This window comes from Giraffa tippelskirchi, chromosome 8 (genome assembly GCF_054371585.1).
Source record: "Giraffa tippelskirchi isolate mGirTip1 chromosome 8, T2T-mGirTip1v1.2.pri, whole genome shotgun sequence".
Taxonomy (NCBI): domain Eukaryota; kingdom Metazoa; phylum Chordata; class Mammalia; order Artiodactyla; family Giraffidae; genus Giraffa; species Giraffa tippelskirchi.
This window is the reverse complement of record NC_137282.1, coordinates 89,568,149-89,590,355: the sequence shown is the minus strand read 5'-3', so window position 1 is coordinate 89,590,355 and position 22,207 is coordinate 89,568,149. Positions and strand designations below refer to the sequence as shown.

The 22,207-nt window shown below is 38.6% G+C and overlaps 1 protein-coding gene across 1 annotated transcript in view; it reads left to right on the top strand.

Moving 5' to 3' along the window:
* HCN1 (hyperpolarization activated cyclic nucleotide gated potassium channel 1) overlaps window positions 1-21,473 on the top strand; it is a 435,287-nt gene extending 413,814 nt beyond the window's left edge. The window contains exons 7-8 of the mRNA XM_081521338.1: window positions 16,616-16,780; window positions 20,605-21,473. Coding sequence (XP_081377464.1) covers window positions 16,616-16,780; window positions 20,605-21,473 — 1,034 coding nt within the window. The remainder of the gene's footprint in view (window positions 1-16,615; window positions 16,781-20,604) is intronic.
* The last annotated feature ends 734 nt before the right edge of the window (window positions 21,474-22,207 follow it).

The following is a 22,207-nucleotide window of genomic DNA, read 5'->3' as shown; positions in this document are numbered from 1 at the left end:
GCTGTGTGAAAAGGAGGGGAAGACAGAGAACCAGGGGAAAATTTGGGGGATAAGCAAATTTTTGCTTTAGTAGACTCACCTCATAATTATCTAGTGAATATATTTTCTATTTAGACTATTATTTCTGCTGTACTTTTTTTTTTCCATTTTGTGTTAAACCACATAGAAAAACAGAGCTGTCAAGATATTACTTCAAAAAATACAATTGAGGTATCTAAGAGTAGGAATCATTTGATGAATTTTTAAAAGCTGGCTGCTTTTTAAAGGCATTTATAATTCAAGGTGTTTGATTAACTTTTAAAGAGTTGAGTGCTGGTAGATTTAAAATCAAAAGGAAAGATTTGGAGTGGTCTGGTAGATTTTTAAAGATGGATAGAAGCAGGAAAACTGTGGCCTTACTCTCCTTATTTGATATTTTTATGTGATTTTTGTTCTAATCACAAAACACATCCCTTTTAATCTTCTGTATATCATGTGAGCTCCCATGGGAATACCATGATGGTTTCTAATCTACCCAGTAGATATTCTGAAAATCATTGCAATACTTCATGAAGTATTTTAACTTGCCAGTGACAGGTGGTACAAAAGTATATTATATATCAGTTTATAAATAGTATCATGTAGAGTTGAAATTATGTAGACATTAGGCAACTGAAAAGGTCACAATGGAATTTGAAGACAGATACCTTTAGGTAATCCAAGTCTATGCCCCGACCAGTAATGCTGAAGAAGCTGAAGTTGAACAGTTCTATGAAGACCTACAGACCTTCTAGAACTAACACCCATAAAAGATGTCCTTTTCATTATAGTGGACTGAAATGCAAAAGTAGGAAGCCAAGAAACACCTGGAGTAACAGGCAAAGTTGGCCTTGGAGTACAGAATGAAGCAGGGCAAAGGCTAATTGAGTTTTGCCAAGAGAACGCCCTGGTCATAGCAAACAGCCTCTTCCAACAACACAAGAGAAGACTCTACACGTGGACATTATCAGATGATCAATACCAAAATCAGATGGATTATATTCTTTGTGCCAAAGATGGAGAAGATCTATACAGTCAGCAAAAACAAGACCTGGAGCTGACTGTGGCTCAGATCATGAACTGCTTATTGCCAAATTCAGACTGAAATTGAAGAAAGTAGGGAAAACCACTAGACCATTCAGGTATGACCTAAATCAAATCCCTAACGATTATACAGTGGAAGTGACAAATAGATTCAAGGGATTAGATCTGACAGAGTGCCTGATGAACTGTGGACAGAGGTTCATGACATTGTACAGGAGACAGGAATCAAGACCATCCCCAAGAAAAAGAAACGAAAAAAGCAAAGTGGCTGTCTGAGGAGGCCTTAAAAATAGCTGTGAAAAGAAGAGAAGCAAAAAGCAAAGGAGAAAAGGAAAGATATACCCATTTGAATGCAGAGTTCCAAAGAACACCTAGGAGATATAAGAAAGCCTTCCTCAGTGATCAATGCAAAGAAATAGCGGAAAACAGCAGAATGGGAAAGACTAGAGATCCCTTCAAGAAAATTAGAGATACCAAGGGAATATTTTATGCACAGATGGGCTCAATAAAGGACAGAAATGGTATGGATCTAACAGAAGCAGAAGATATTAAGAAGAGGTGTCAAGAATATACAGAAGATCTATACAACAAAGATCTTCACAACCCAGATAATCATGATGGTGTGATCACTCACCTAGAGTCAGACATCCTAGAATATGAAGTCAAGTGGGCCTTAGGAAGCATCACTACTAACAAAACTAGTGGAGGTGATGGAATTCAATTGAGCTATTTCAAATCCTGAAAGATGATGCTGTGAAAGTGCTGCACTCAATATGCCAGCAAATTTGGAAAACTCAGCAGTGGCCACAGGACTGGAAAATGTCAGTTTTCATTCCAATCCCAAAGAAAGACAATGCCAAAGAATGCTCAAACTACCACACAATTGCACTCATCCACTAGCAAAGTAATGCTCAAAAATCTCCAAGCCAAGCTTCAGCAATATGTGAACTGTGAAATTCCAGATGTTCAAACTGGTTTTAAAAAAGGCAGAGGAACCAGAGATCAAATTGCCAACATCCGGAAGATCATCAAAAAAGTAAGAGAGTTCCAGAAAAACATCTACTTCTGCTTTATTGACTACGCCAAAGCTTTTGACTGTGTGGATCACAACCAACTGTGGAAAATTCTGAAAGGGATGGAAGTGTCAGACCACCTGACCTGCCTCCTGAGAAATCTGTATGTAGGTCAGGAAGTAACAGAACTAGACACGGAACAACAGACTGGTTCTAAATAGAAAAGGAGTATGTCAAGGCTGTATATTGTCACCCTGCTTATTTAATTTATATGCAGACTACATCATGAGAAATGCTAGGATGGCTGAATCACAAGCTGGAATCACGATTGCCGGGAGAAATATCGATAACCTCAGATATGCAAATGACACCACCCTTATGGTAGAAAGGGAAGAAGAACTTAAGAGTCTCTTGAAAGTGAAAGAGGAGAGTAAAAAAGTTGGCTTAAAACTCAATATTCAGAAAACTAAGATCATGGCATCTGGTCCCATCACTTCATGGCAAATAGACGGGGAAATAGTGGAAACAGTGACAGACTTTATTTTTTTGGACTCCAAAATCACTGCAGATGGTGATTGCAGCCATGAAATTAAAAGATGCTTGCCCCTTGGGAGAAAAGTTATGACCAAACTAGAGAGCATATTAAAAAACAGAGACATTACTTACAAACAAAGGTCCATCTAGTCAAGGCTATGGTTTTTCCAGTAGTTATATATGGATGTGAGAGTTGTATTATAAAAGAATCTGAGTGCTGAAGAATTGCTTTTGAACTGTGGTGTTGGAGAAGACTTGAGAGTCCCTTGGACTGCAAGGAAATCCAACCAGTCCATCCTAAAGGAGATCAGTCCTGAATATTCATTGGAAGGACTGATGCTGAAGCTGAAACTCCAATACTTTGACCACCTGATGCAAAGAACTTACTCATTTGAAAAGACCCTGATGCTGGGGAAGATTGATGGTGGGAGGAGAAGGGGATGACAGAGTATGAGATGGCTGGATGACATCGCCGACTCCTTAGATAGGAGTTTGAGTAAACTCTGGGAATTGATGATGGACAAGGAGGCCTGGCGTGCTGCAGTCCATGGGATCTCAAAGAGTCGGACATGACTGAGCGACTGAACTGAACTAATCCTAACGAAGGAGAAGGGGAGAGGAGTTAAGGAGGAAAAGTATAAACCGTAATAGAAACTTCCACGTATCCAACAGAATAAAACAATAATGTTCTAAAAATATTTGGAATCAATAGGAACCAGATAAAAGAGAAGAGCAATGTAGCATCTGATGAAAAGCATCAATGCTCCTCAAAAAGATCTGGCTCTTTGGGATGCTGTGTTCAAATGTGAGCACCTTGGTTTATGAAGAATGCTTCCAACCTGGTCTAAGTCTTTCTGCTCCTTATCAACTGACTCTTTCATTCCTCATTTCATGAACCAGGTTATATTGCATGACTTAGACTATTGTGTAATATTGTATGGTAAGGACTTGACATTGCAAATTAGATTGGTGTACTTTTCTTTAAATACCTCATAGTTTAGCATCGAGAAATATCACATAAACAAATAAGGGCAATAATGTGCTGAGGAGGCTATGTTGCAAGAGGATCAAAACAGTGTGAAGGCACAAAGGTGAATTCTCCCTGGGGTAATTGAGAAAAACATATCCATCAGTATGAAGCCATCTTATCTGAGACAAGTCTAAACAATTGGGATGGTTAAATAATGAACAAATTGCTTCATAAACAGTTTGGTGGGTGTGGGAGATGGTCATTATCTTTCACTAATTTAGAGGGTTATTGAATATATGAAACATCACTTTTTCCTGGTTCTAGCTCTTAGAGACAAAATCACAGGAAAAAATTCAGAGATAGGAGAAGAAACATAAAGGAAAAAGGAAGGGAACTCATGTTGTGAGAGGGTCCATACTATACTAGGCTTGTACCAGGCACTTTATAGACATTGTTTTATGTAAACTTCATAACAATTTTTCCATAACTTGTCTGAGGTGTCACTACTTGAGTCAATACTCACAACCCCATGTGATCACCCTAATCCTAGTTCTTAAAAGAAATAAATTGACCAAACATATGGGGAGAGCTCATATTACAAGGCAATAACTTTAAATGACTAAATAACAGAATAAGCAGCAGTAGAGGACACTAGTAACTATGCAAGTATGACTGTCTCTGGGAATGAAATAATAAGATCTTTAGAAAAAAAGCAAAATTGGGTATTCAGTTTCTTAGGATATTTATCATGCTGTAAAATCTATCTATATATAATATAATACAATCTGTACATCAAAATACATTATGTATAGTCTCTGTTTCTGAAAATTATAAAAAGTGAAATTTTTCAAAATACATTTAATACCACAAAATTTACATCTATTTCATGTTTTCATGTGCATGCATGCTCAGTCTTGTCTGATTCTTTGTGACCCCATGGACTGTAGCCCCCCAGCCTCCTCTGTCCCAGAATTTCCCATTCAAAAATACTCCATTTTCTCTAGAGGATCTTCCCAACCCAGGGATTGAACCCCCGTGTTTTATCCTACTCTAAATTTCTTTAGCTCCTTATATTCAGATCCATTTGACACTTGTGCTTCTGTCACCATGCTTGATATACAAATTGATTTAAGCCAGATGTTACCATATCCTATGCCAATTTACTAATTCACTAGTATGAATATGGAAAGATTATAAATACAAATTGAAAACAAGTGATATTTCCTCTCACACATTATTATGAGACACTGGATTAGAAACCCAAGTAATTGCTAGGAAGTTAGTATTTTAAGACACAACAGAATTACTTTTATTCTTCATATTGGGTGCAAAAGAAGGAAGCAGCTCTTGCTTAGGTTAATATGATCAACCAAGTACAAATTTTCCCATAAATTCTAGAAACTCAGGTTAAAATTTTTCATTGACTTAGAAATTTCCATCATGAGTCCCTGATTAACTCTACAATGATGTCAAGTTCTGTTTTAGAGATCTGAGAAATAGTGCTGAAATGCAAAATATTTGAGGCCATTTGACTTACCTTATAAAATGACTGTTTATATAGGTGATAGTAATGTCAGGTGGACTGAAATGTTTATAATCAGGGTTAACTAATGTCTGCAAAAATAGCCCTGGGTGGTTGATATATAACCTAAAGATTATTGAAAGTAGATGTGCTGTGCTGTGCTTAGTCACTCAGTCGTGTCCGACTCTTTGTGACCCCATGGACTATACCCGCCAGACTCCTCTCTCCATGGGGATTCTCCAGGCAAGAATACTGGAGTGGGTTGCCTTTCCCTCCTCAGGAGGATCTTCCCAACCCAGGGATTGAATCCAGGTCTCCTGCATTGCAGGTGGATTCTTTACCGCCTAAGCCACCAGGAAAGCTCATTGAAAGTATACATATGTATATATGTGGTATATGGCTCAGATGGTAAGGAATCTGCCTGAAATTCAGGAGACCCAGGTTCAGTCTCTGGGTTGAGACGATCCCCTGGAGAAAGGAATGGCAACCCACTCCAGTATTCTTGCCTGGAGAATCCCATGGACAGAGGAGCTTGGCGGGCTATAGTCCATAGGGTTGCAAAGAGTCGGACACGACTGAGTGAATAACACACACACACACACACACACACACACACACACGTATGGGCTTCCCAGGTGGCGCTAGTGGTAAAGAACTCACCTGGCAATATAGAGACTTAAGAGACATGAGTTCGATCCTTGGGTCAGGAAGATCCCCTGGAGGAGGGCATGGCAACCTACTCCAGTCTTCTTGCCTGGAGAACTCCATGGACAGAGAAGACTGGTGGGCTACAGTTCATAGGGTTGCAAAGAGTTGGACAGGACTGAAGTGACTTAGCAGGCATGTGTGTGTGTGTGTGTGTAGTGTGGGAGGCCAAATTTAATCTCCCTGGACACACTTCTTATGATACTGAAATTGGAAACAGAGATTTCTAATACTCCTATAATGGGATGCATTACTCTCAGTTTCCCTCTTGCTGTGCTTAGTCGCTGTCATGTCTGATTCTTTGTGACCCTGTGGACTGTAGCCCACCAGGCTCCTCTGTCCATGGGAGTTCTCTAGGCAGGAATACTGGAGTAGGTTGCCATACCCTCCTCCAGGGGATCTACCCATTCCAGGGATCGAACCCAGGTCTCCTGCATTGCAGACGGATTCATTACCAACTGAGTCACCAGGGAAGCCCCAGTTTTTCTCTTAGGTAAGTGAAATAACTTATCCTGTAAAGGAAATAACTTATTTTGTAAAGAAAAACAGGAGAATCATGTGGAATTAAAATTAATATTCCAAGTTTCCATTACTTGTACACTTAATTATCATTTAGAAATTTGTATCCTGATGAAAGGATGTATTTCCAAGTAAATTTGCACTGAGATTTTAAAAGCAGTAATTACACCTCTAGGAAATTCCTAGTTGAGTTCTCAGAGAGTAAACAAACAAGGAAAATAAGCAGAAAGATTGAAAGATTAAATCTAGAAAATATGCCAGAAGAATCTGTTTTAAAAGGTTACATCTGTAAGCCATACTCCGCTTAGTCTTTTGGAGTTCAATTTAATTTCCTTTTTAAATTCCATTTTGTTTTATTTTATTTGCCTTGTGTAGTAATCTGAGCACAAAAGCAAGTTAATTTTGTACTTGGTGAGTAGGAACGTATCAACATTGAAGAAAACATTATCAAACCTTCTAGATACTTTCTCCATTATACACACTGCACAAAAACCCCAAAGATATATCATGTTGTTTACCTGGTAGCTCAGTGGCAAAGGATCTAAACAGGACTCTCTTCACTTAATAAGTGGATATCCAAAATAACTTAAAATGAAGAGAAAATTAATTTACAAAAAAAAACACCCACTCCATTCATATGGAATCTGGAAATTCAATTCATGAAAACTAAGACTTTTAGGATCAAGTTTAATTTTTCTCATTGCTAAATATGTGGCACTGTTTATTTCAGTTCATGAAACAAAGTGTTTGGAGGCATTAAACACAAAGAGAACTATTTAAATTGTTTTTTTTTCACACTAACCAGTGACTATTTCTATAATACACCTCATGAATATACTCTAATTTGTTTTGTTTCTCACTAAGAAATTATTGAGATGCTGAGAGAGAATGGCAAAGGAGTTTTGTGCTGGGAGTGAACACAGTTCATTAGATAACTTGTGAAAGGACTATGCTAGTATAAATCTATCTTTAGTTTTTTCATGGTTGATTGAAATCCATTTTGTAGAATATGTTGCATGTTGGTTCAGTGATTCAATTCAGCAAACATTAAGCACCTACCAGATGCCGTGGAGGAACTAAAGATATAAAAACCCATTGAACTTTAGATATAAAATATGACTGAAGTCTGAAATTATAGATTAAGTGTTGATTAAACTATAGAGATGCAATTGAATTTTACAGATGAATAGATGAAAGTCCAGAGAATATAAGTATTTGTTCAAATCTTCACACCCAAGATGAGTCAGTTTGAGAGAGTAACACAGGACTCCTAATCCCCAGGCCAATACTCTTTATACTAAATCCAAAAAAAAAAACCTCTAAAATAACCTAAGAAATTGAATGCTTGTATACAGCTGAATTGGAGCTTCTCTGGTGGCTCCGTGGTAAGGAATCCACTCGCAGTGCGGGAGATGCAGGCTCAAACCCTGGGTCAGGAAGATCCCGTCAGAGAAAATGGCAACCCATTCCTGTATTCTTGCCTGGAAAAGCTCATGGACAGAGAAGCCTGGCAAGCTAGAGTCCACGGGTCCACAAAGAGTTGGACATGAATATGACTGATCGTGCATGCATATAGCTGAATCAACAGGTGACCATCACTGATGCAGATAATCACAGAGAAAGCACTGTACTTCATTAGTTGGCAAGAAATCAACCAAACTGAAAAATCAGTTTTGATTCAAAAATTACAAAATATAAAGAATTACATAATTGCATTTATTTTCAATAAAATTTAATTAAGAAGTAAGAGGAACCAGAGATCAAGTTGCCAACATCCATTAGATCATCGAAAAAGCAAGAGAGTTTCAGAAAAACATCCATTTGTGCTTTACTGACTATGCCAAGGCTTTTGACTGTGTGGGTCACAACAAACTGTGGAAAATGCTTAAAGAGATGGGAATACCAGACCACCTGACCTGCCTCCTGAGAAATCTGTATGCAGTTCAAGAAGCAACAGTTAGAACTGGACATGGAACAACTGACTGGTTCCAAATCGGGAAAGGAGTACATCAAAGCTGTATATTGTCACCCTGCTTATTTAACTTATATGCAGAGTACATCATGAGAAACGCTGGGCTGGAGGAAGCACAAGCTGGAATCAAGATTGCCGGGAGAAATATCAATAACCTCAGATATGCAGATGACACCACCCTTATGGCAGAAAGCGAAGAACTAAAGAGCCTCTTGATGAAAGAAAAAGAGGAGAGTGAAAAAGTTGGCTTTAAACTCAACATTCAGAAAACTAAGATCATGGCATCTGGTCCCATCACTTCATGGCAAATAGATGAGGAAACAGTGGAAACAGTGACAGACTTTATTTTGGGGGGCTCCAAAATCACTGCAGATGGTGACTGCAGCCATGAAATTAAAAGATGCTTGCTCCTTGGAAGGAAAGTTATGACCAACCTAGACAGCATATTTAAAAGCAGAGGCATTGCTTTTCCAACAAACATCTGTCTAGTCAAGACTACTGTTTTTCCCAGTGGTCATGTATGGATGTGAGAGTTGGACTATAAAGAAATCTGAGTGCCTAAGAATTGATGCTTGTGAACTGTGGTGTTGGAGAAGACTCTTGAGAGTGCCTTGGACTGCAAGGAGATCCAACCAGTCCATCCTAAAGGAAATCAGTCCTGAATATTCATTGGAAGGACTGATGCTGAAGCTGAAACTCCAATACTTTGGCTACCTGATGAGGAGAACTGACTCATTTGAAAAGATTGTGATGCTGGGAAGGATTGAAGGTGAGAGGAGAAGGGTTGACAGAGGATGAGATGGTTGTATGGCATCACCAACTCAATGGACATGAGTTTGAGTAAACACCTGGAGTTGGTGATGGACAGGAGGGCTTGGCGTGCTGAAGTCCCTGGAATCACAAAGAGTTGGACATGACTGAGTAACTGAACTGAACTGACTGAACTGAAGAAGTAAGATTTGCTGGACAATAACATCTCTGAAGTTTTACCGATATAGCAATATAGGAGCTTTTAGGGTTAAAAGAGACTGAAAAGTGAAAGTCACTCAGTCATGTCTGACTCTTTGTGACCCCATGGACTGTAGTCCATGCAGTTCTCCAGGCCAGAATACTGGAATGAGTACCCTTTCCCTTCTCCCGGGAATCTTCCCAACCCAGGGATCAAACCCAGGTCTCCCTCATTGCAGGCAGATTCTTTACCCACTGAACCACAAGGGAAGCCTAAGAATACTGGAGTGGGAAGCCTATCCCTTCTACAGGGGGTCTTCCCGATCCAGGAATTGAATTGGTGTCTCCTGCATTGCAGGCAGATTCTTTACCAACTGAGCTATCAAGGAAAAGAGACTGAATGACATCATAAAAAGGGTAAGGTCTCATAACATATGTATTAATTTTTATTTAAAAAGCATCCTTCTTTAAGATTTCTTTTCTTACCAAAGGCAGTATTTAACTGATTCATCAGTAAGTAATGAGGACCTTTACCATGTAATGCATGTCCCTTTGCTTCATTTAGCTACATATATTGTACATTCATTATATGAAAACTGCAGATGATAGAGGCCAACAATCATTAGAGAATAATTTAGAGAAATCATGAATACATTTATATCTATGCTGAAGTAAAACTATTTTTACTGTATCTCCAAAATGAGTATAAGTATTGAGTAGCTATATTTTTTCTAATCTTTATATGTATTTTTTAAAATACAAAATATAGAAACACATACTCATTACAAAAAGTGTTGAAATAATTTTTCAGCATACAAAAAAGTAAATAAAAATCCATTTCTTAACATGATCCTTAATCCATGTCTTTATATCTTCCCTTTCTAGAAACCAAATTAAAAGTAGTAAAACAATATTGTGAAGTTTTACCTTCACAATTAAAAGAAACAAATGTGGGAAGGAAGTCTTTCCCTGTATGTACACGGTTTGTGTGAAGATGTAGATTCTTGCACATGCTGCTTTCAGCTTGTGATCATGAGACGTCAACCAAAAAAATAAAGTCATGTCAGCACAATGTGTTGGCATCACTGAGATGCTAACTTAGCACTAGCCCTGCCTACTCTCAGATTTTGGCTTTGTAATATAATTAAGATATTTTATTGGTAAGTCAGTATAATTCAGGTATCCTGTAACATGCAATTAAGAAAACTTGGAAGTGAGAGGATATGCTGAAGTTTTCAGAGGTACATGTAGATGTCCAAACTCATGGCACTGTATGCATTAAATATGTGCAGTTTTTTGCATATTAATTATACCTCAATAAAGCTGGATTTCTGTTTTTTGTTTTTTTTTTTAAGAGCAATAAGGATATAAGTTGTATTTCAGGACAAGAGAAATGGTGTTATGAACTCAGTGTCCATGCGTCCAACCAAATCCAAATTCAATAAGTTGAACCCCTACCCCGCAATCAGATGGAATTTGGAAGTGGAAACATAATAATAAGAGTTAGATGAGGTGATGGGGGCTTCTCAGGTGGTGCAATGGAAAAGAATCTGCCTGCCAATGCAGGAGACGCCAGAGACATGAGTTTTGATCCCTGGGTCAGGAAGATCCCCTGGAAAAGGAAATGGCAACCCACTCCAGTATTCTTGCCTGGGAAATCCCATGGACAGAGGAGCCTGGCGGGCTGCAGTTCATGGGGTCGCAAAGAGATAGACATGACTGAACACACTGAGTATTTGTTGGGGTGACAGGCATGGTGTTTTCCTGATGGGATTGATGAGCATATTCATCAAGGAAAAGATGGGAGCTCTCCCTATCTCTGCCATGTGAAGACACAATATGAACGTGGCCACCTGCAAGCCAGGAAGAGCTTTCTCACCAGAACTCAGCCATACAGTCACCCTGATTTGGGACCTCCAGCCTCCAGAACTGTGAAGAAATAAATTTCTGATGTTGAGGACATTTTTTTTTCTTCTAATTATGCTGGTGGTTACTGATGAAACTTGACGGAAAAGTAGAGGGAGCTTGGAATATATAAGCTCAGAGCTGTGACCAAAGAGAGAGCAAAGCTCCTGGCAGAACACTAGAAAAGCTGCTACTAAGAAACAGTATGATGACAGAGGGCCACCTGAAAAGTGAAGGGGACAACAGTGATTTACGGAAGGTCTATATACGGTACAATAGACTCTCTGCCCCTCCCTCCACATTGCAAAACAGCCTTTTTTCCTGAGGGGAGAAAAAAGCCAGTGGTTCTTCTCTAAAGCAATTGAACAAAGCAGAGAACTAGAACAAGTAAGAGAGATATTGGTAACCTTGGAGTACAGCCTTCCTCATTCTAGCATGTAGGGAAATATGAGAAGAAACTTCACCCTTAAAGAAAAACTCCAAATTCACATATTCTGCCACATCACTGGAGTTTTCATCCTCAAGTAGAAATGGACATCAATAGGTTCCTTGAAAAAAACATTCGATATATTACAAGGGGAAAATCTAAACACAGAGACAGAAATGATTCTAGAGTTAGAACAAAGAATCAGAAAACAGAACAGAAATTAAATATAAAATATAATAAAGGTGAAATATATTTTAAAACTTCTTGGATTTTTTTCTTTTACATTGTTATTGCAACATGTTTTACATATATAATTCAGTCATTTAAAGTAAACAGTCTTTTTAGAAATTTCCCAAATTATGAAGCCAACACTATGCAAACCAAACAGGTTCAGGTTTTTATCATCCCCATAAGGTTCCTCCTTCCCACTTACTGTTAATCTCCTTTTCCACCCACTTCCCCAAGCAACCATTAATCTGTTGATTTAGTTGCTAAGTCATGTCCGACTCTTGTGACCTCATGTACTATAGCCCTCCAGTCTCCTCTGTCCATGGAATTCTCCAGGCAAGAATACTGGAATGGGCTGACCTTTCCTTCTCCAGGATTAGCATGTACTATGTGGACTGTCATGTCTTTCTTCTTTCATTGTGTTTGTGAAATATTCTGAGGTTCATCCATATTGTAGCATATATCCATCATGCAAAACTAGAACTCTTAACAACTATTGGAAGATAGATGATATTACATCCCCAACAAAAGAGGAAGATATAGGAAAATGAAAAGCATTTGTAAATTAAAAATGGAAGTGCCAAAATAAAAATACATTAAAAATAATGAAAGGTAGAATTGAGGAAATCTCCCACACTAGTAATTCACCATTATTAGGTTTGTTTTTATTCCTTCCTATCTTGTTTTCTTTTTCTATTCTGTGCACTTAGATATTTCAACCTAGAGGGGTGTGATGGGGAGGGAGAGGAGAGGGTGTTTCAAAAGGAAGGGGATATATGTATACCTATGGCTGATTCATGTTGAGGTTTGACAGAAAACAGTAAAATTCTGTAAAGCAATTATCCTTCAATAAAAAAATAAAAAGAACCAATTTAGATAAAGGAAAGTCTAAAAAAGAAAAAATATAAACTATCTATCTACATAAAGGAATATTTTCCAACCAGAGCAGTGCATATTGGTAGATTTTATTGTCATGGGTAGATTTTATTACTTACACTATATGTGATCATTTTTATCATGCTATAATTACAATGTTGTATCCTGATTTTCTCACTTCAGCTTTCATGACCATTCTACTATTAACACAGAGACTTTAACAGCTTTACTTTTAATAACTACTACATTCTGATTCTTGATTTATTTAAGGCAATTCCATATTTTCAGATGCATTCATAAATGCATAATGTATATCACTGTATCAGTGCTCTAATTACAGACTGCTTCCTTAGGCTAGATTGTCAAGTGAAATTTCTGGTTAGAGTATGGATACACTTTAAAGTCTTTGTTATGTGTCATTGAGTTATTTTCCATGAGGCTTATAATCATTCTATATGACAACTTAATACAGATTGGAAAGCAACACTTAGCAATAAAAATATTTCTCATCAGTTTGTTTGACATAATTTAGCAATCATAAGTTGTATATAACACTAGCACTATAGTGACACAGGAATTTAATTTTAAGATAGGGTTTAAAATACTTTTATTACATTTTTTAGATTAGAAAAGCCTAGATTCTATGGTATAATAATATACTTTACACTTAAACATTGACCAATAGAGATTTGTCTTCCTACACACACCAAAGCTACACACACACAAACATGCACACAAATGTGAACAGCTCACAGTATTGGTTTTTCAATTTTAACCACATGTATTTCTTTCTAAGTTTACAAGTAATGAATGTTCATTGCAGACAAATAGAACTGCATAAAAGCATGAAGTAAAAAAGAACAATCACCTAGAAACCCCATCCTCCAAAAATAACTATGATTAGCACGTTGATGCATTTCCTCCATGTCTACATATTTTATTTTAATAATTGAAGTACAATTAACCTACAACACTATGTTATTTCTAAATGCACAATTCTTTTAACATTTCTACTAGATTTATATTTGGTTGATCTACTATCTTTATTGCATATTTGCCTTTACTAATGAGATTTTTTTCTTTCATAGCTTTCATATTTCTCTTTCTGTCCTTTTCTTTTTTGCTTAAAGGAGTCCCTTTAACATTTCTTGTAAAACTGGTTTGTGGTGCTGAAATCTTTCAGCTTTTTCTTACTTGTAGAAATCTCTATGTCTCTTTCTAATCTGAATGATAGCTTTGCTGGGTAGAGTATTCTTGGTTGTAGGTTTCTTCCTTTCATCACTTTAAATATATTGTGCCACTCCCTTCTGCCCTGCAAAGGTTTTGCTGAAAACTCAGCTAATGATCTTATGGGAGTTCCCTTGTATGTAACTAGTTGCTTTTAGTTTGCTGCTTTTAATATGCTCTCTTTCCTTTAATTTTTGCCTTTTTAATTATAACGTGTCTCAGGGTGGTCCCCCTTGGGTTGATCATCCCTGGGACTCTCTGTGCTTCCTGGACCTGGACTGTCCATTTCCTTTCCCAAGTTAGGGAATTTTCAGCTATTATTTCTTCAAATGTGTTCTCTGCCCCCTTTTCCTCTCTTCTCCTTCTGGGACTCTAATAATGCAAATGTTAGTAAGCTTAATGATGTCCCAGAGGTCTCTTAAACTATACCTTTTTTAAAAAAAAAAAAAACTTTTTCCTTTTTCTGTTCAGACTGGGTGATTTTTTACTATTCTTTTTTCCAGTTTGCTGATTCAGGCCTCTGTATCATCTAATGTACCTTTGACTCCTGTTACTGTAGAGGTTGTTGGCTGCTGCTTTGTCTAGGTTTGATCCCAGCATGGCTAGCTGCATGGCCCAGAGAGTCCCAGGGCTAGTGCTGACCAGTTAGTGGATAGGGCTGGGTTCTAGTGTTAATAAGATAGAAGGAGGATTCCAAAATGGTGCTTGCCAGTGACCTTAGGGTATAATGAGCTCTCAAAAATGTATGCCACCAGCATCTGTGTCCTCAGGGTATGTCCCAGTTGCCTCTTGCCAATCCAGGAGACTCTAAAAGATCAGCTAGTAGGTTTGACCCCGGATCCTTCAAATTACTGCTTTTGCACTCAATGTTGGAGGGTGTGAGGTTTTGCAGATACTCTTGAAGAGTGGAGTCTATTTCCCACAGCACCCCCACTCTCCAGAATGCAAGCTCCACTGGCCTTAAAGCTAGACTTTCTGGGGATCTGTTTCAGGACTCACAGGCTGGGGAGCCTACCATCAGGTTCAGGCTCCTCTCTCCTTAAAAGGAATCTCTGCCATTTTGATTATTGTGTTTGTGGGTCACCTACCCAGGGTTATGTGACTTAACTGTACAGCATGTCTGCCTCTTCTACCCATCGTGCTCTAATTCCTTCTTTATATCTTTAGTTGTAGAAGATCTTTCCTGCTAGTCTTCCTGTCTTTCACATCAATAATTGCTCTGTAAGCAGTTGTAATTTTGGTGTGCCTGAAGGAGGAGGTGACCTCAGTGACTTCTTCTTTTGCCACCCTGGCCACACCACAATATTGTTTATTAAATTTGAAACATCTACCAGTATGAACAACACAGTGTAACTGGTAGCTTAGGTGGCATTTCCTAAAATCTTCTCAATTGTCAGATTGGTTCAGATGTACATCTTTAGTACTCCCACAGTGCCTGCATATTATTCTTCTTACCAGATTGAGTTTAAATGAATTCTTAACTAAAATGATTTTTTTCTTTTTATTACCAGCATATAATTAATACAAAAGAAGACATTGTTTGATTAATGTTTTCAGTTCTAACATCAAGGACATAATGCCTACCACAAAATTTACTTATGATGTTTACAGACATGAACTGAAATTCTTTAAATAAGTTCAGAGGAGTGTGAATTTAGGCCCTTTGCAATAATGATTTTGCTATATTTTGTTTTGTTGGGAGTGTGTATTTCAGGAGTACTCCCATTCCTTTTTTTTCTAATATGCTATTTTGAAGCAATGTTTTTCTATTATTTTAAATTTTTTAAAGAAGTAAAATCTACAGGATTTTAATAAATAAATTTTGGAAAATGAAATAGAAAATCATCACTTTTATCATTGATTTTACCTAATACAAAAATCCAAATTTGCAAATATTTGCTTACCATATATTGGGAATCAAAATTTCAACAAAGGATTTCCTTAGAAATTACATAAATGGAAAATTCCTCTATGCATCTGGAACATAATTTTTATACTGATCTTATTTGGAATATATGAACTACTTAAAGCATTCCTGTAATGCATACATCTGACCCTGTGATCCAACTTTGCTTGATCATGGGACTTTCTAAGCCAATGATTTGGTTCTCACTTCCCTGCTGGTTCAGATGGTAAAGAATCTGCCTGAGTGTAGGAGACCCAGGTTCGAACCCTGGGTTGGAAAGATCCTCTGGAGAAGGGAATGGCAACCCACTCAAGTATTCTTGCCTGGAGAATTCCATAGACAGAGGAGCCTGGAGGACTACAGCCCATGGGGTTGCAAAGGGTCAGACACAACTGAGCAACTAACACTTTGAGCACTTGGTTTCTGTCTATAAGATACTATCTCCTCTCTGCCTTCCAGAATTCATAAAAACTTTTATCTGAGCATAGTCTCTTCCTGTTTTCAACTCCATTTTATATTCATTATTCTTTTTTATGCAACCTTTTGTTATTTGGGGGGAATTGAAATGAGAGCTGGGGAGATAAATTTGTTTCAGATTTTCTCAATTGTTTAAAAAAAAGAATATTTTAAGATTAAGTATTATCAATTGGGTACTTTTAATTATCAAAAGGGATTTTCTGATAAAATATAAAATGTTGCTAATCATTGGTTTCTCAAACCATGAGACATTTTTTTTGAGGTAAGTCTTAATGGCCTTTTAAAGAAAATTACCTAACATATCTTTCTTTTTTGTTTCTATAGAGATTTGCTTGCTGACCAAGGGACGGCGCACTGCCAGTGTTCGAGCTGATACCTATTGTCGTCTTTACTCACTTTCTGTGGACAATTTCAATGAGGTCCTGGAGGAATATCCAATGATGAGAAGAGCCTTTGAGACGGTTGCCATTGACCGATTAGATAGGATAGGTACTGTTTATTTTCTTCTTTACTTAAAATTCACTTTTAATCTAGTGGTTGAGTATATATTTCCAGTCATAAGTCCCAAATGCTAGTTTACAGATTGCTTATTAACTAGCATAGAAACAGCAATTAGCTCTAGCCATACTTCTAGAAAGATCTGAGGCACTAACTTTCTCTTCTAAGTATTCTAGGTTTGTTTATTCATCTCTGTTTTTACTAGCTACACAGTCTGATTTCCTCAGTGATACCAAAAGGTAAAAGCAATGATTAAAAATTCTAGATGGCATTAAAATAGAACTAAAAATACAATAGTATGAGTCTACATTACAAACTATATTTTATCACTTTTTTTTTAATTTTAAGGATCAACTTTATATTTATTCTTACATTAAGAATTGAAAACCTGTGCATTTTACTTGTCACAGTAGAAAATTGAATGTTTGTAATACAGACTCAAGCAGAAAATGCCTTAATAGAAATGCCCACATAGATGCTTTATTTTGCAAACATCAACTTATTTTAAAATCTTTTCTGCTCTCAAATTAAAATATTGATATATAAGGCCTTACTAGTTACACTAGTTTAAACATTTGAATAATTGCCGTAGTGAAATTAGATCAGATTGGCTTGCTGTTAACTTCCCAAGATATGCTGGAACATTCTGATGTCAGAAGGTGGTATGCATTCATTTTCCACACCCAAATTCTCCTCCCCCACCATACCCTCCTCTGCTCCCTTTCCAAGCTTAACTCTACTAGCCTTCATATTTCAATTTAGACATATCTCCCTGTAGAAACCTATGACCTTCCACTTCTCCTTAATAGTTTGAGCACCCTAGCTAGATGTGTTCTCCCATACTCCTGGGATGTTCCTCCATCACAATACAGCTTTTATTATTTAAATTGCTCTAGAGATGCTAAGCTTTATGAATGAAGAGATCATGTCTAATTTACTATTACATTCACAGTACCTAGTACACAATGAATATTGTTGAAGAGAGTTAGGGAGGGATGAAGGAATCAATGAACTCAAAGGAGATGGGGGTTGGGATCACTGAAAAGTAAACAAAGAGGTACTTCAACTGCTTCATTCTTATTAAAGGTAAGGACTTTTGATTGATGTTATGGCTATGTCAGCTTTTCTTCTGCTCTTTACATCTTTCTTTTCCTCTATATTAGTAGGATAGAAGAGTGCATAAGGATCTGAAATTTGGTTAGGAGAAGTAAAGGTAGTATTTGGACATTACCATTAGTTAGACCCAACAAGGCTTCCCAGGTTGCACAATAGTAATGAGTAATAGAATCAATCCACCTGCCAATGCAGGCGACACAAGAGATGCGGATTCAATCCCTGAGTCAGGAAGATCCCCAGGAGAAGGAAATTGCAACCCACTCCAGTATTCTTGCCAGGGAAGTCCCATGGACAGAGGAGCCGGGAGGGCTACAGTCCATGGGGTTGGAAAGAGTCAGACATGGCTGAGCACACATGCACACTAGACACAACACACATATTAAAAATCATGTTGATAACTTAGAGGCTGTAACAGGACGGAGTGTCCAGGAGACAGTGCCCATGAAAGACGTGAGTATTCCTGAAAGCATCTTTACTTAATTTGAAAATAACTTCCCTCTTTGTGGTATGTGAGTGTTCATGGTAGAACCAGAGACTAATTTCTGAACATATGAGTTTTTTCCTAAGCCAACTAGCCACATTTTGAAAAGCATCAAAATCAAGGTATTTCAATAGAGACTTTGTTACTCTGATAGAGTATCACTCTCATATAATTTACTACAATTAATTTTTATAAGAAAAATTTGCATGAAATTATTTTCATTCCATAATACAGGCAATAAAATTGCAAGTGAGCACCAGTATTTGCATTTTTAATCTTCACAAAATTCCAACAGTGCATTAAAAAGTTGCAGTATTTTTCCACAAGGGCCCAGATACTCAGATTATGAAATGTTGACTATTCACATGACCACAAAAAAATAACCTTCTCAGTTTTGGGGTCATTGCTTATAAATGCATATACTGTAGTTAAAGGGAATATGTTAAACAAGAATTTATATTTTCTACTAATATAGAAGTCTTTGTTCTTTGGGAAATTAGGACAATTCTGTAAAAAGAGAAGTAGCTGTTCATATTGGCAGTCATTTAAAATGATTGCCTTTCCCAGCAGCCAAGTAAATTATAACACCACATTTCTATTCAAAGATATTCCTTGTTAGTTTAGATGTGATACTTTATTTAGTGATATGACAAATTGATTTACTTTTCAGTTACCATATTTACCAAGGCATTATTTTATTGATGTCATGTAAAAAATCACTAACTTTCCCCCTTTTCATCAACCTACAATTGATGCTAATTGTTATTTTTCCGAAGAATATCTTGTTAATGCAAACCAAAGACAATAGCAAGAAGAGATAGTGCTTATTGAGGTTCTAGAGGGAGCTACTGCTGCTGCTGCTGCTGCTGCTGCTGCTAAGTCGCTTCAGTCGTGTCCGACTCTGTGCGACCCCATAGACGGCAGCCCACCAGGCTCCCCCGTCCCTGGGATTCTCCAGGCAAGAATACTGGAGTGGGTTGCCATTTCCTTCTCCAGTGCATGAAAGGGAAAAGTGAAAGTGAAGTCGCTCAGTCATGTCTGACTCTTAGCGACCCCATGGACTGTAGCCTACCAGGCTCCTCTGTCCATGGGATTTTCCAGGCAAGAGTACTGGAGTGGGGTGCCATTGCCTTCTCCAGAGGTAGCTAAGCGCTTGCCATACATCAGTGCCCCTTGATCCTCACAGCAACCTCTCAGAAAAGGAAAGATTATGAAAAAGTTCTCCATCTGGCTGCACATGAGAATCCCCTGACAAAATCTGATTATGAAGTACCACAATCTGGACCCGTGTCTGGTTTTTCTCATTTTGTTGTTAGGGTGCAGCTAGAAATCAGTAACTCTTATCACTCCAGCAGTGAGATAAATACACAGGTAGAGCGGAGAGTCACCGGTGTGGGGCGCTGGTCAAAAGCAAAGGCCTTTCTTTCTCAAACATGCATGTAACAGTCCCCCAGACATCAAAGGAAAAGGCAGCACCTGGTACAACAAGTGGGTGAGACCCAGGAGACTTCATTTCCAGCAAACACTCACGTGACACAGATGCTGCTGCTTCACAGTCTGCAGGCACTCCGTGATGAGATCTGCGGCTTTCCTTGCCCAGCTCTGTCACTTATTAACCATGTTTTCTTGGGCATTGGTCTTAACCTTTCTATGTTCCAGTCTCCTTTTAGGTGAAGTAGAATTATGACCACACCTACCTCAAAGAGTTGAGAATTAAATAAAATAAATCTGCCTCAAGACAGGGAAGCCTGGCGTGCTGCACTTCACGGGGTCACAAAGAGTCAGACAGGACTTGGCAACTGGACAACAGCAAAAGCCTTGGGTAGAGTGCTTGTCACATAGTATGTTTTCCATTGACCTTTCTTGAAAAAGGAACTTGAAACTGAAATCTTGATGTCAGACCCATCCTGTTCCAAGCGCCCTGTTTTCTCTCAGGGTAGCCCTCAGCCTAATCTCTCCATTTCTTCAGTAAGATGGCTTTTGCCATGTTACAGACTTTTCAACTTGACTCCTGTAGAAGGTAAGACTTACCAGAAAGGTACAGGAAGCATGAGAGGCAGGAGCCACGTTTCTATTTGGTGTCTGAAGGTAAGTGCTCAACTTTTAAGCCTCTCCAATGAAACACTGCCATCGTCCTGTTTGCAGGAGCCACTGGTGCTTGGAGTTGTCATCAGTCATTTGTAGACTTTCTAAGTGCCTATCTTCCTTTCGCTGACAGGGAAGAAAAATTCAATTCTCCTGCAAAAGTTCCAGAAGGATCTGAACACGGGTGTTTTCAACAATCAGGAGAACGAGATCCTGAAGCAGATTGTGAAACACGACAGGGAAATGGTGCAGGCAATCCCTCCCCTCAATTACCCTCAAATGACAGCCCTGAATTCCACCTCTTCAACTACTACCCCGACCTCTCGAGTGAGGACACAGTCGCCGCCGGTGTACACAGCCACCAGTCTGTCTCATAGCAACCTGCACTCCCCCAGCCCCAGCACCCAGACCCCACAACCGTCAGCCATCCTCTCGCCCTGCTCCTACACCACCGCTGTCTGCAGCCCTCCTGTACAGAGCCCTCTAGCCACTCGAACTTTCCACTATGCCTCCCCCACGGCTTCCCAGTTGTCCCTCATTCAGCAGCAGCAGGTTCAGCAGCCACCGCAGCCCCAGCAGCCACCCCAACCTCCACAGACCCCCGGCAGCTCCACACCGAAAAACGAAGTGCACAAGAGCACGCAGGCGCTTCACAACACCAGCCTGACCCGAGAAGTCAGGCCCCTCTCGGCCTCGCAGCCCTCGCTGCCCCATGAGGTCTCCACGCTGATCTCCAGACCGCATCCCACTGTGGGCGAGTCCCTGGCCTCCATCCCTCAACCCGTGACCACGGTCCACGGCTCGGGCCTGCAGGCAGGGGGCAGGGGCACCGTCCCCCAGCGAGTCACCCTGTTCCGACAGATGTCGTCGGGAGCCATCCCGCCCAACCGAGGAGTCCCCCCGGCCCCCCCTCCACCAGCAGCCGCTCATCCGAGGGAGGCTCCCTCAGTCTTAACTACAGACCCAGAGGCAGAAAAGCCACGATTTGCTTCAAATTTATGATCCCTGCTGATTGTTAAAGCAGAAAGAAATACTCTAACGAACTGAGGCGCTTCTCAGATCTGATTTTATTCTATCTCCTGATAGATCCCTCTAGCCTACTATGAAGAGATATTTTAGACAGCTCTGGCCTACATGCAAAATGTAAAATATATATATATATATAGATATACATATGCTATTAAATCTATATCTGAAAATCTCAAGAGAAGTTCAAAAGACTTGTTTAGCATTCAGTGTTATATGTTTTCCTTTCTTTAAATCATTAAAGGATTTCAAATGTTGTTGTAAGATTATTTATTTTTAACCTACTTTTACTTAATTCCTTTGATATATGTATTTCTCTATTTTATGAAGAGTTCTTGGATTCCGTGGAAACAAAACTCTGATTTTAAAAAGGCAACTCAAGTGAGCTGAAGAGCACCAATCAAAACTTTTCTCATTAGCTGTGTCTCTGCATCTAAGTTGTTAATCATTAATTATGGAGGCTTAAATAGCAGATCCCATTTTCTAAATCTAAATTGTATTTTGGTGCTTTGAATTTTGAATTAAGTTAAAGAACACATCATATGCTTGGCCATGGTAGGAGACTAGCATTGGCTATGATCTCTGTAGTCATAGAGATATGACTGTCTCTAACCTCAAACATGTTCATTGATCTTTCAGAAAGCTGAAGGGATATTACTCTTCATGTGTTATCATACTTTTACCAAGACTCAATCAATGTTAGCTGTAAA